The sequence below is a fragment of the Monodelphis domestica genome, chromosome 3 (genome assembly GCF_027887165.1).
Source record: "Monodelphis domestica isolate mMonDom1 chromosome 3, mMonDom1.pri, whole genome shotgun sequence".
In the NCBI taxonomy this organism is placed as follows: Eukaryota; Metazoa; Chordata; class Mammalia; order Didelphimorphia; family Didelphidae; genus Monodelphis; species Monodelphis domestica.
In genome coordinates, this window is record NC_077229.1 from 440,024,704 (window position 1) to 440,036,506 (window position 11,803).

Sequence of the window (11,803 nt, forward strand, 5' to 3'; positions counted from 1 at the left end):
TAAAGTTCCTTTAATATCAGTCTCCTCCTGGTGGAGAAGCTCTTGGCAATGGCATATTCTCAGGGGTGGAATAAACCTACAAAAGAGAGAAAGTACTTAAAATGCCTCAAATGTTATTGCTAACTAAGCAATTTCAACACACTGAACTCTTTCCCATTGATTCAAAGGTTTTATTTTCCAAAAACATAGCAAAAGGCGGAGGGGGTGTTGGAGTGTCCATTAAAATGCCTTTGGGATGGAAAACCTTCACTGAGGGGGCCTCGAAAATGATGTGAATGGAATAATTGGAAAGCTCTATGAATCTGATACAAACTCTCTTTGAACTAATTGCAAAGCTTCACCTTTCAGAATCCAGGAATGATGTAGTAGAAATTTGCCTCTGTAAACCATCTAAGCTTGGACTCTATAAAGATATGTATTCAGAGTTCTTCCTGACATCTTAGAATAAGCAAGTAATTGTAGTTGTCGGATGAAATGACCATGAAATTAAGGAAAAGGAAATAAAACTGATTTCAAAATCTCAAGTGATTTTTATACCTCAGATAAAGGCTCAGCATATCCATTATGGTCGGGGTTAGAACCAAGGTTGGAGAGAAGAAAGAGACCACTCTGATTGCCCATAGTGAAAAAACGAATAGGAGATTTGCGGGTTTTCTTTCGTCCTTCTTTCTGAAGATTTCCAGAGTGGAGGAAGGGGAGTTGTGTTAAAAAGGAAATAAAATACCATTTTTGGTAGAAAAGACAAACTGAAAAGTCAAAAATGAATTCCTCCAGTGAAGGAAATTAAGGGTTAAAGAGCGGGGATATAAATCGCAATCATCCCCCAAAGCAACTGCAGATACTATGGGTGTGGAAGTTCCCGAATCAGAACCTCGGAAAGCTCCCCCTCCAGAGAGACTCTCTCGCTGATGAGTGCGCATGCTCTTCTGAGCCTGAAGCTGAGGCTGAGGTGGGTGCAAATAAAACTCGAGAGAGAGAGCTGCTTACAACTCACTCGGAGTTAAGTACAGTAGAGAGAGGGAGTGACTGAGACAGAGTGATCCTTCCATACCGAAATCTCTTCTTTAGAAGACAATCCACGGGAAAACGTGTGGCAGCAGAGAACCAAGTCGGATAAAAGGTTCGTTTGGTTTTGATGTTTTATATTTTTGTTTTGTTCTGAGAATAGTTAAACTGGAAACCACAAGAATATCCGTGGAGCAATCCTGAAATTATTCAACCCATTTTTTGGCAGCTGACTTTTGAACGAGAAGGAAAAACTGATAATACAGACCAGACAGTGGACACCTCAGTTTGAAGGTCTCTAGCCAGGGAACCATCCAGCTCCATAGCTCTCCTCTGCTATCTCCCTGCTCCAGTTTTAGAGCTCTATTCTTCTCGAGCCAAGACTTAACTAAGCTCAACAGTTGCGGACAGGTCTTTGCTGAGAAGCCCCCAGAGGTCAGTCTTGTTGTTTGGCCAATCACTTTGTGGTACTTAGTGGCTGCTGCTCTGAGAAAGAACCGGTCGGAGGGCAACTCCAGAGGCTGTGCAAGGATTAAATCGGACTTGCTCCGATCTTAGTTATGGCCCTAACTGGATAAACTTACAGTCAAGATGAAGGAGGCTGTCTCTGGGTGGCCTGACTTCCTGGGCCTGTTCCAGGACCCGCTAGAGCTGGGAAATGCAAGTGGCAACGCTTCACTAATGATGAAGGACTTGCCACGGGGCCTGGAGTTGGAGAGACCAGAGGGCATGGCAGGGCAGTTCCCGGGTTCAGGCATCCGTGGGAGCACTGGCACTGATGGCCCAGCTGGAGCGGTGGTGCGGATTCTCCTCAGTGTGGTGTATTCAGTGGTGTGTGCGTTGGGGCTGGTGGGCAACCTTCTAGTTTTGTACCTGATGAAAAGCAAGCAGGGCTGGCGTAAGTCCTCCATAAACCTCTTTGTCACCAGTCTGGCCCTGACCGACTTCCAGTTCGTGCTCACCCTACCCTTTTGGGCGGTAGAGAACGCTCTTGACTTTACCTGGCCCTTTGGCAAGGCAATGTGCAAGATCATCTCTACTGTGACAGCCATGAACATGTATGCCAGTGTCTTCTTCCTTACTGCCATGAGTATCGCGCGCTACCATTCTGTGGCCTCTGCTCTCAAGAGCCGCCGACCCCGAGGACGGGGTCGGGGAGGTGCCTGGAGACGAGTCCTCGGGTTGAGCAGAGGAGGTGACTGTTGCTTTTCAGCCAAGGTGCTCTGCGTGTTGATCTGGGTCTTGGCGGTGCTGGCCTCTTTGCCCCATGCCATCTTCTCCACCACTGCCACGGTGATGGATGAGGAACTCTGCCTGGTACGTTTCCCGGACAAGCCACGGGCTGGGGATGCTCAGATCTGGCTCGGGTTATACCACACACAGAAAGTGCTACTCGGCTTCGTGCTGCCGCTAGGGGTGATCAGTCTCTGCTACCTGCTACTGGTGCGCTTCATCTCTGAACGTCCCGTCTGCAGAGGTGGAAGCGCCGGCGTAGCGCCGGGTACCATCAATGCTTCTGGAGAAGGACTCAGCAGCGCGGCTGGAGCCAGCGCCAAGAGGCGTTCTAAGGTCACCAAGTCGGTAACTATCGTTGTACTATCGTTCTTCTTGTGTTGGCTCCCCAACCAGGCTCTGACTACCTGGGGTATCCTAATCAAGCTGAATGTGGTGCATTTCAGCCAGGAGTACTTCCTAAGCCAGGTGTATGTGTTCCCAGTGAGCGTGTGCCTGGCCCACTGTAACAGTTGCCTCAACCCCATCCTCTATTGTCTCATGCGCCGCGAGTTTCGCAAGGCGCTTAAAAGCCTGCTTTGGCGCATCGCATCTCCCTCACTAACTAGCATGCGCCCCTTCACTGCCACTACTAAACCTGAGCCCGAGGAACAGGCCCTGCAGACCCTGGCGCCCCTGCATGCTTCAGTGGAGCCGGACCTCCTCTACTGCCCACCTGGAGTCGTCGTCTACAGCGGAGGTCGCTATGATTTGCTACCCACTAGCTCAGAGGAACAACGCTACTAAAGAAAGAGGGTTGATCAGAAAGAAGTGGAAGGGGGAGGTGTGGAGCGGAGTGATTTCCCTGGCGGGGGATATGGGAAATACAGAGACAAAGAGAGAAACACAAACAGAAACAGACGGAGAGACAGACAGACATAGGCACAGAGACACAAACAGAGGGCACAGAAGCAGAACAAACTGGAAAGAATCAGTAGACGTAGACGCTGGGTCCAAGTAGGATGGAAAGTAGGATGGAAAGTGAACCGGATCGATAAGGTGGTTCTCAGCACCCGCCAAAGAACAAGGAGAGAGAACCTTAGGAATCAAACTGCACAGATACAAAAACAAACAAACAAACAAAAAAACCGCTAAAGCGATCTAAAGTTACACCAAGTGGTAAATTGTGGTGCTCTTCTTCCTCCTTTTGCTTGAATGAGAAACTGCTCCAGACCCTAAATAAGTTCGTTCTTGTTGACGCTAGGTGGTGAGAGAAGGGGAATTGGCAAAGGGTGTAAGTAAGAGATGAAGTTCAATAGACCCGTGTGAGCTTTGAGTCCATGAGAAACTCTTCCACTTTTCTCTCTGGACTCCAGGGGTACCCCCTGCTCCCAGAATTAGAGAAAGAGCAATCCTAGTGGGCTGGGAGCTGCAATCTATTGTCGTTCCTTCCCAGAAAGAGCAAGCTCTCAGTGGAGAGTAAAACCTCAAAGTAATTTCTCCCTAGTAGGGGAGATTCCTTTTCAAACAAATGAGAAATTCTCCCCTCCCAAAGGAACCGTCTCTTCTAGTAAAGCCAGCAGGGAGTTCACTGTGGTCAAGAGCCTCCCTGGATCATTCAAGACCCTAAAAGACCTGGCTCTGGCTGACTTATGGGGACATCTTCATAAATTCCTCTCCCACAACCTTCTTTTTCAGAGGATTCTACTGCTAATGGCAGTAGACTCTGGGGGCTCAGCCCCTAACCCTGGGCTTTTGTAATCTGGAAAGAAGACTAGACAGGATTTGTGGGAGTAGTGAGGGCATTGAGATGGCAAATCTCCATTCTGTACTTGGCCAACCAGGGACTGTAATCTGGCCAACTCACTTGAAGAGCCCCATAGACCTCCACCCTCTGCTTGTTAGTGGTGAAGGCCTTCTAAAATGGCGGAAACCATATAGTAAATGACATTGATTTTTTTGGGGGGAGGGGTGTTTGCTTGGGAGATGGAGTTGTTTGTATGTGTTTTTAAATAAAGCGGTACCTAAATGATTTCCCGTTGAGGCAGAAGCGTCTCTTTGAGACTCCGTACTTGAAGGGGAAAGGCAAGTGCGCACTTTTTTGGTGTTAGGAGAAAAACAGCGAAAAGTTGTCCTTAAGAACTCTGACGGGGGTGGGGGGGGGTGGGGGGCGAGGGGAGGATAGGGGACCGTGAAGGCGAGGGACTTGGTAGGCAGGGAGGGAAAAGCAGCACCAAAGTTTGCCCTAGGGATAGGATGCTGGAAGCTGCCCAACGCGGTGGTGAGATGCTGAACTGCAGGTCAGTGAAAGCCCCGGAAAAAAACTAAGCCAGCTCAAGCCACATCTCCCCATGGCTCTGCGCTGTGTCAAGTAAACCCGTCGAGTTGCCTGTGAGGTCACAGTCTCCGAAAGTTCCTTTCTTTTTAGAGCCTTCCCTAGAAATGACACTCCCCGGGTTAACTCAAGAGAATAGGGTTTCCAAGGGGGGAAATTGAACTTATTTTTCACTTCGTCCCTGATAAAAACAAACAAACAAACAAACAACCTGGTCCCAAGAGGAAGTGCAAATTACTTCTCTAGACATCTTGAATTCCTAGAAGAGAGAGCAGGGGTTGTTGTTAATATCAATTTACAGACTTCTCTAATGTTTTCACCTCTAATTGCTCCCGCTAGCACTTCTAGTACAATATTGAATAAAAGAGGTGATAATAAGCATCTTTGCTTCATCCAGGCTCCTGATCTTATTGGGAAGGCATCTAACTTGTCCCCATTGCAGATGGTACTTGCTGATGGTTGTAAAGAAATACTGCTTGTTTTTTGTGGAAAGGTCCTTTTATTCCTATGCTTTCTAGTGTTTTCGATAGGAATGGATGTTCTCTAATGTTTTCAGATTCACAAAGTATCCTTCACAGTCCCTCCGTGAGGCAAGTAGTGCCACTATGATCCTTATTTTAAATATTCAAACTGGGAGGCCAGGTGATGGTCAGTGGCTTGCCCCAGGTCATGTAGCAAGTAAGTACAACTGGGATTCAAACTCAAATGTGACTCCAAAGACCTCCCTGCCAAACTGGAGTGTTCCTCTCACATTGGAAAATATTGAAGATAATTGTAATGATAGGATTGCAACTACTGTGCTACCTTGTATCCTCTTTCCAAAACTTCAAACCATTTTGAACATATCATGTTTTCTATATCTTGCCTTGAAAAATATTTATTATTCACTTTTATTCTAAAGAAATGTGCATTCCATGTAAAAGTCTATGCCCGGCTACAGTTATTTAAAAACTGGGATCATCTGCAGACCCCTCCACTTGCCAGATCCCTCTCAGGACCTCAAGTTAGCACAGAAGTGCTGCTGATCATTTCATTCCATGTCTTTGTCTTGCCCAAGTTCTGGTCAAATTATACCAATTAGAATCAAACACTCTTTGGGGCAAGGATTCCAGCACATGATTCCCATTGTGGCAGCTGTTTCAGCATCATTAAGCCCAACCTGTGATTTCATCTCTGTAGGGAGCTCCGCAGGAGAGAAATTCCCCTACCAATGAAGGTCATCATGCTTTACAGTTTATATTGTCCTCGAGAGTTGCCTGGTGCACTCAGTGATAAAAGTGATTTCCCTTCTGGGGAGGGAAAATTCCTCAGAGAGAATGTGGGAGAGGAGGGAAGGGACACTTGAATCCAGATGTTCCTGAAGGCAGCTCTCTATTCAATTTTTCCTGAGGACAGTTCTTGTTCAATAGAAACTGGTATATGGCTATCCTGAAATGAAAGAGACCCCTGAATTCAATGCCTGCTTCTGGCTATCCCTGGCCTATTGGGTGAAGAGAGAATGATCAGAATAGTAAAAGAAATGGAAACTATGCTGTGCAAGATGCAGTTAAGGAAATTGATATGTATAGCCGAGATGAGAGAAATTTTAGTGGGATTATGAGAACTATCTTCAAACATCTGAATGGAGGTTGTGTGTGGAAGACATGTTTGGGTTGTTATGCTTAGTCCTGGTAAGTAAAACTGAAAATATGGATAGAAATCTCAGAGAGGCAAATGTCAATTCAATAAAAGGAATGGACCCCTAACAATCTCCCCTTAGCCAGGGACTAAAACAAGACACTAAGCTTTTTTTGTTTGTTTCTCTTTAAAAATTCTTAGAATGAATATCAGAGATAGGTGAATCATCTGCTTTTAAGAATCTGCCCCTTGCTCCTTTGAGATGTGCTGTGTTAGGATGCTATGCCAAATGAGTTGCAATGTTGGGAGGGAGCAGAAACAGAGAGGGCAGGGAAGTTAATGGAGCTTACTTTTATCAAGAGAAGTATAAGATGCCAACCTCTACTTTTATCTAGAGTAGAAAAGAATTGGGAAAAATCTGTAGTTAGTAACTTTTATTATTCTAGTAATAATGTCATTCTGTTTACCTTCTGAATGCAGGAAAATTAGAACAAGACCCACATTATTCTCTCAAGCTCCCTTACATCTATCTGACTTCTATCATTCTTGCCCTCCCCCCTACTTACTCTCCTTATATGTTAGGGATAGAAAGGCCCTTAGGTATTGGTTTATCCAGCCTACTCATTTTACATTCAAGGAAACTAAAGCCCAGAGAGCTGAGTGACTTACTCAAGGTGTTACTTGTGAGAGTTTGTGATAGTTGGGACTAGAAACCAAGCCTCTTGACTCCTAATGCAGGACTGTTTGCTCATAGAGTCTGTTTTTCTTCCCAATCCATTCCCTCTCTCCCTAGCCTTGCTCTTTTCCTTGATTGCCTAGCATTTTCGATCTTTTGGCTCTAAGAAAATATAAACTTTAATGGAGACAATGCATAGATAATTTTATATTTATTTATTTGGATATTTATCGATCGGGGCAGCAAGGTGTTTCAGTAGCTAAAACATTGGATTTGAAATCAAGAATTCTGAGTTCAAATCCAGCCTTAGACACTTTCTAGCTGTGTGACAATGGACAAACTCAATTAACCCTCTTTGCCTCTGTTTCCTAATCTGCCCAATGAGCTAGAGAAGGAAATGGCAAACCATTCTAATATCTCTGCCAAGAAAACCCCAAATAGGATCAGGAAGATTTGAACAAGACCAAAATGACTGAACAATGACAAAATATATAGAGCTCTTGTTATATGTAATGTGATCTGCTTGGCAAAGTAAAGGTTATAAAATTATATAGGAAAATAATGTTCTCAGAGTTGAAGAAACTCACACCATTAAGGGGGAAAAAGACATGTGGAAATAATCATGATGGCTCACATTTGTAGCAAGCTTTATATTCAAAGAGTTATTTCCTTACAGTCTTTTGAAGTAAGTATGTGCTGTGGGAAGTATCACTGAAATGTAACACTGGTAGGTGATGGTACAGAATAGTGGGGTCAAAGTCTGATAGAAAAAGGGGTTACTAAGCCATACATATGCATCCCTATGGGTTGCATATTGACTTGGAAAACCACATTTTAGCATCATCCATGTTTATTGCATTTCAATTTATTTTGTTGTGTATTTTCCAATTAGAGTTTAATTCGATTTAGACTCAGAATTCAGGAGGGCTGGGGCTGAATTCCTTGGGTTTCTGAAACTTCTGATGTTCCTGCTCCTTCCTTCCTTCCTTCCTTCCTTATGGAAACAGTAGAAATGGATGCCATTCAGACCTCATTTGTTTCCATTCTCCCTTTCCCCACTTCTTTCCTTTGTTGGAGGCTGGAGAAGTGAGGAACCACATCTTGATAACAACAGTTAGTTCACTTTTAACCTAAAGACATAAAGTATTATGGCCCTAGGAAAAACATAATCCCCTTCTCCATCTTGTGGTGCTGATATCAGGCAAAAAGATATCCATCCTCCAAGGGGGCCAATCACAAGATTAATACATCAACATTGCATGCAGTTGACATAGAATAATATAGAGCATCATTTGGCAGGCTGCTTCAGCAACTGGATCTCAATTTAATTTAGGAAATATTACACATGTGTCATTAGTGAATGTGTATCCATATAATACAAATAGGCACGACATAAAACAAAATTAAAGCTCTATTACCATCAGTAAGCAAACACAGTATGCAAACTATCCAGATTCAATATGCAAAATGTAGCTAACAAAGTAGTAATGATACAAGTGTGATACAAATAGAAAGTCCCCACAGTGTAGCATGCCATCTGGGTTACTTGCAGACTATGCTACTGCTTTAAAAAAAAAAAAAAGAAACAACCTTACTTTAGAATTAATACTGTGCATTTGTTCCAAGACAGAAGAGTAGTAAGAGCTATGCAATGAAAGTGACTTATCCAAGGTCACTAGCTAGAAAGTATCTGATGTGAACCCATGTGCTCCAGGCAGGCCTGGCTTTCTATCCACTGAACCACCAGCTGCCACTTACTTAGATTTTAAGCAATGATATTTACTGCAATACAATAAACATTTATTAAGGTTACCTACTGTGAAGAGTGAATCGAACTTTCTTTGTCTATCAATCATCAACTTTTAAATCAATCAATAGAAAACTTAAGCACCCTTACTTAACACTAAGTAAGAGTGTTTTGAAAGTCACTTGATACAGAGGATGACAATTCCAAAGGCCACTGCCCTGACCCTGGGCAGTGCTAAGCAAATAGAAAAACTGTAATTGGTTCCCATAAAGTGGAGGAAGGGGTAGGAAGTGATGTGGAAAAAGAACTGCAAAAAGTCTTGAACTTCCTGTCTGGGGATCTTTGCCTTCGGGTCTTTGCCTTCTGACTTCACTTTGGACTTTGCTTTTGGACTTCACCTTTTGGACTTGGCCTTTGGTCGTCTCCTTTGGAGTTTGTTTTGGGAGCCTCTGCATCGAGTTAGACTGAAGGAGGAGACTCTTTCCCTGGATCCTGAATTGGCTTGCTGGGTGAGTAGCTGGCCTTCCTTTCCTGACTTCTGGAGAGATTGGTTCCAAAAAGGCCTTCCTTTCCTGGAGGAGGCTGCATTGGTGGAACCCTTCTTGAAGATACCACCAGGTCCTTTGGCTGAAGATTATTGAACCCTGCAGGGGTTGAGCCAGACACCAGAACAGCACTTAGGGTGATTGGCTAGATAATTCTCTACCTTCTTCTTAACATTTATCCACTTTCACTCTTTCCACCTCTTTGTAAATAAAGCTGTTAAAAGTCATTTTGACTTAAGCTATAATATTTTTAATTGGTGACCACAATATTACTTTTTAACTTTCATATTAGCATAAAAACTTAATTTTTATATTCTTACACTTCCATGTGCTAGATACTGGGCTAAATTCTGGGAATACTGATAAGAAAGAGACAGTCCCTGTCCTCAGGAATATTCAAGTCTAATGGGAGAAGAAAAAAACACAAAAGGAAGCTGAAAGGGGGTATAGGGAAGGGATGGTGCCAATATGTGGGCATGATAATGGTGTAGTTGAATCCTAGCAGTGCTGCTGGAGGGAAATGAGGAGTTTTACTAAGATAGCATAACAAGAATAATAATTACAAAAATATTTTTTCAAAAAGTCTTGGGTGCAGACTGGACACAAACTATAAGTATACAATGGTAAGGCACATGTAAAGAGAACACATATGGGAAAGGAGTTATATGCAGATACTGGGATTCCTTTGTTCCTTTCATAGCATGAGATTGCCCTTTGGTTTAAGTCTCTGCTGAGCTCCTATGGTTGGTGTCTCTAAGAAGTCTATAGCCTCTACTTCTCTCCAAATGAGGGGTTGCATTCCCTCAAGCTGTCTTTCCTCAGGTGACCATTCTGCCTGCCTGAATACATTGTTTTCTACTGATCTGGTCTCTCTGGTCCTATTGGATGCACTGTCATAGGCTGACATGTAGATGATCTGGAAGGAAGGTATGCCAAGGGAGGGGGAAAAAAGAAAAGGGGGTGGGCGGATCAGGGAAACGCTTTCTCCTTTCTTCCACAAGAATGGTTTCTGTAAGGATTTGGGAAAAAGGACTATGGAAGGACTGTAACAGAGAATGGAGGAGGTGAAGGGACAGAAGGAATAAGGAGGGCTGATGAGGTAAAAGGAGAGATAACAACTGGGGATGAGAGAGGATCCGTGAAATTCTCTCTTTCCCTCACCCTTCAACCCAAGAGAGAGGTACCCTGAGCTGATGTTATGACCAGGAATAAACAGGGACAGTGTCTCAGTGAGTAGGCTTCTGGGGAATAATGGAGTTTACTTCTCTCAAGGCTTGGCTGGTACTTGAGCTCCAGAAGTTCTACTTGTCTGACAGGCTGACTGTCCCTGTTGGCTCTTTGTTGATTAGCCAAAGCTAAAGGGCTAGCTTATACCACCACCCTCTCTTTGTTCTATGATTTAAATCTGACTGCGAGTTTCTTCAATATAAAGTTGTTTAATAATTCAAGTAACAAAAAGGAGGGAAATAGGTTTGTGGGAATAGGAGACCCTACAGGTTGTCTTTGTCCTACTTCAGCAGAGCCAAATGGCTCAGCCTCAGCTTCTCTTTCTCCTTTTTCAATTACTGTCACTATCCTATTCTAATCAGGTGTCAAGTGTCTTTCTTGGGAAGGTCAAGGGCTGGCAAGGGTCTTCAGGGTGACTCCTTGTTGTTCTTTACTTTCTTTAGTTGATGATCTAAAGATATCAGGAATCTTCTCTCTTCAGGGCAAGGGAAATGGAGGCAAGGCTATGTCACACAGGTTGGGATCTTGAGCTTGGGTCCTAGCTCCTCACTCTCCAGAGTTCAGAGGGCAAAGACCTCTCTTTTCCTCTCTCATTCCCACAAGCTTCTTCAACTGCTCCAACTGCAGCTCCCCCTCCAGGCAACATTCTAAATAATGGTTCCTCAGACTCAATTTTCCTTTCCACATTTCCACCCACGGGTTTTTCTCTAACTATCAAACTGGAATCATTTGAACTGATATTCTACTAGGCTGGCCTGCCACTCTCTGGACTAGCTCACTCTTGACTGTCTTACTGTTTTTACATACGACTCTATTCTTTTCCATCAATCACAAGATGCTTCCTATGTGGCACTGTTTGTCTTATATTCAATGGTCAGAACCTTATGATCCTCTCAAATTGATTAAGAACTTATTTGTACCACATTTGTGCTTTTGGCTGGTACAATGAGCTGTTTGGCCCTTCTGGAATGACATTAATTGGAGTGAGGGTGAAACTTCACTCCTACAATAGAATTTATCTTGGCATAAGTTCTTTGATCTTAATAAACTACCCTCCACATGGCCTGAATTGGCCACAGTAATGGAAAGTTTTCCCACCTTTCTGTAATAACCCCATGTTGGCCCACTTTTCTGGGCTCGGGAAGATGTTACACACAAACACCCAGCTCTCTACTCACCATGTTCTCTTGCTCTTTTTCTCTTACTACATAAACATTTAGAACTTGATCCCATGTTGAGACACTCCCAGGGGCATCTCAAGCTGCAATTCCAAAGTAAACAAATTTTCTTCAATTTAAATTGGAGTTAGACTTTTCTTTGAGGAAAAAGAAAGAGATTGGAAGAATATGCCAGTCAGGCTACACTGCAGAAGTAAAAGGGGAACTCTCAAAATATGACCTGCTGAAGGAGAAAGAAAGAAATGATTTCTATATGAATCA

At 43.6% G+C, this 11,803-nt stretch overlaps 1 protein-coding gene across 1 annotated transcript; it reads left to right on the plus strand.

Annotated features, from left to right (window-relative positions):
• Positions 1-955: 955 nt before the first annotated feature.
• RXFP3 (relaxin family peptide receptor 3) lies at positions 956-4,251 on the plus strand. The gene has a single exon (XM_007507881.2). It carries the CDS (start codon positions 1,597-1,599, stop codon positions 3,022-3,024), a length of 1,428 nt encoding a protein of 475 aa, XP_007507943.2. The 5' UTR covers positions 956-1,596; the 3' UTR covers positions 3,025-4,251.
• Positions 4,252-11,803: the final 7,552 nt, after the last annotated feature.

Coding starts and splice junctions, on each gene's coding strand:
- RXFP3 (XM_007507881.2), top strand. CDS start 1,597: ATGAAGGAGGCTGTCTCTGGGTGGCCTGACTTCCTGGGCCTGTTCCAG.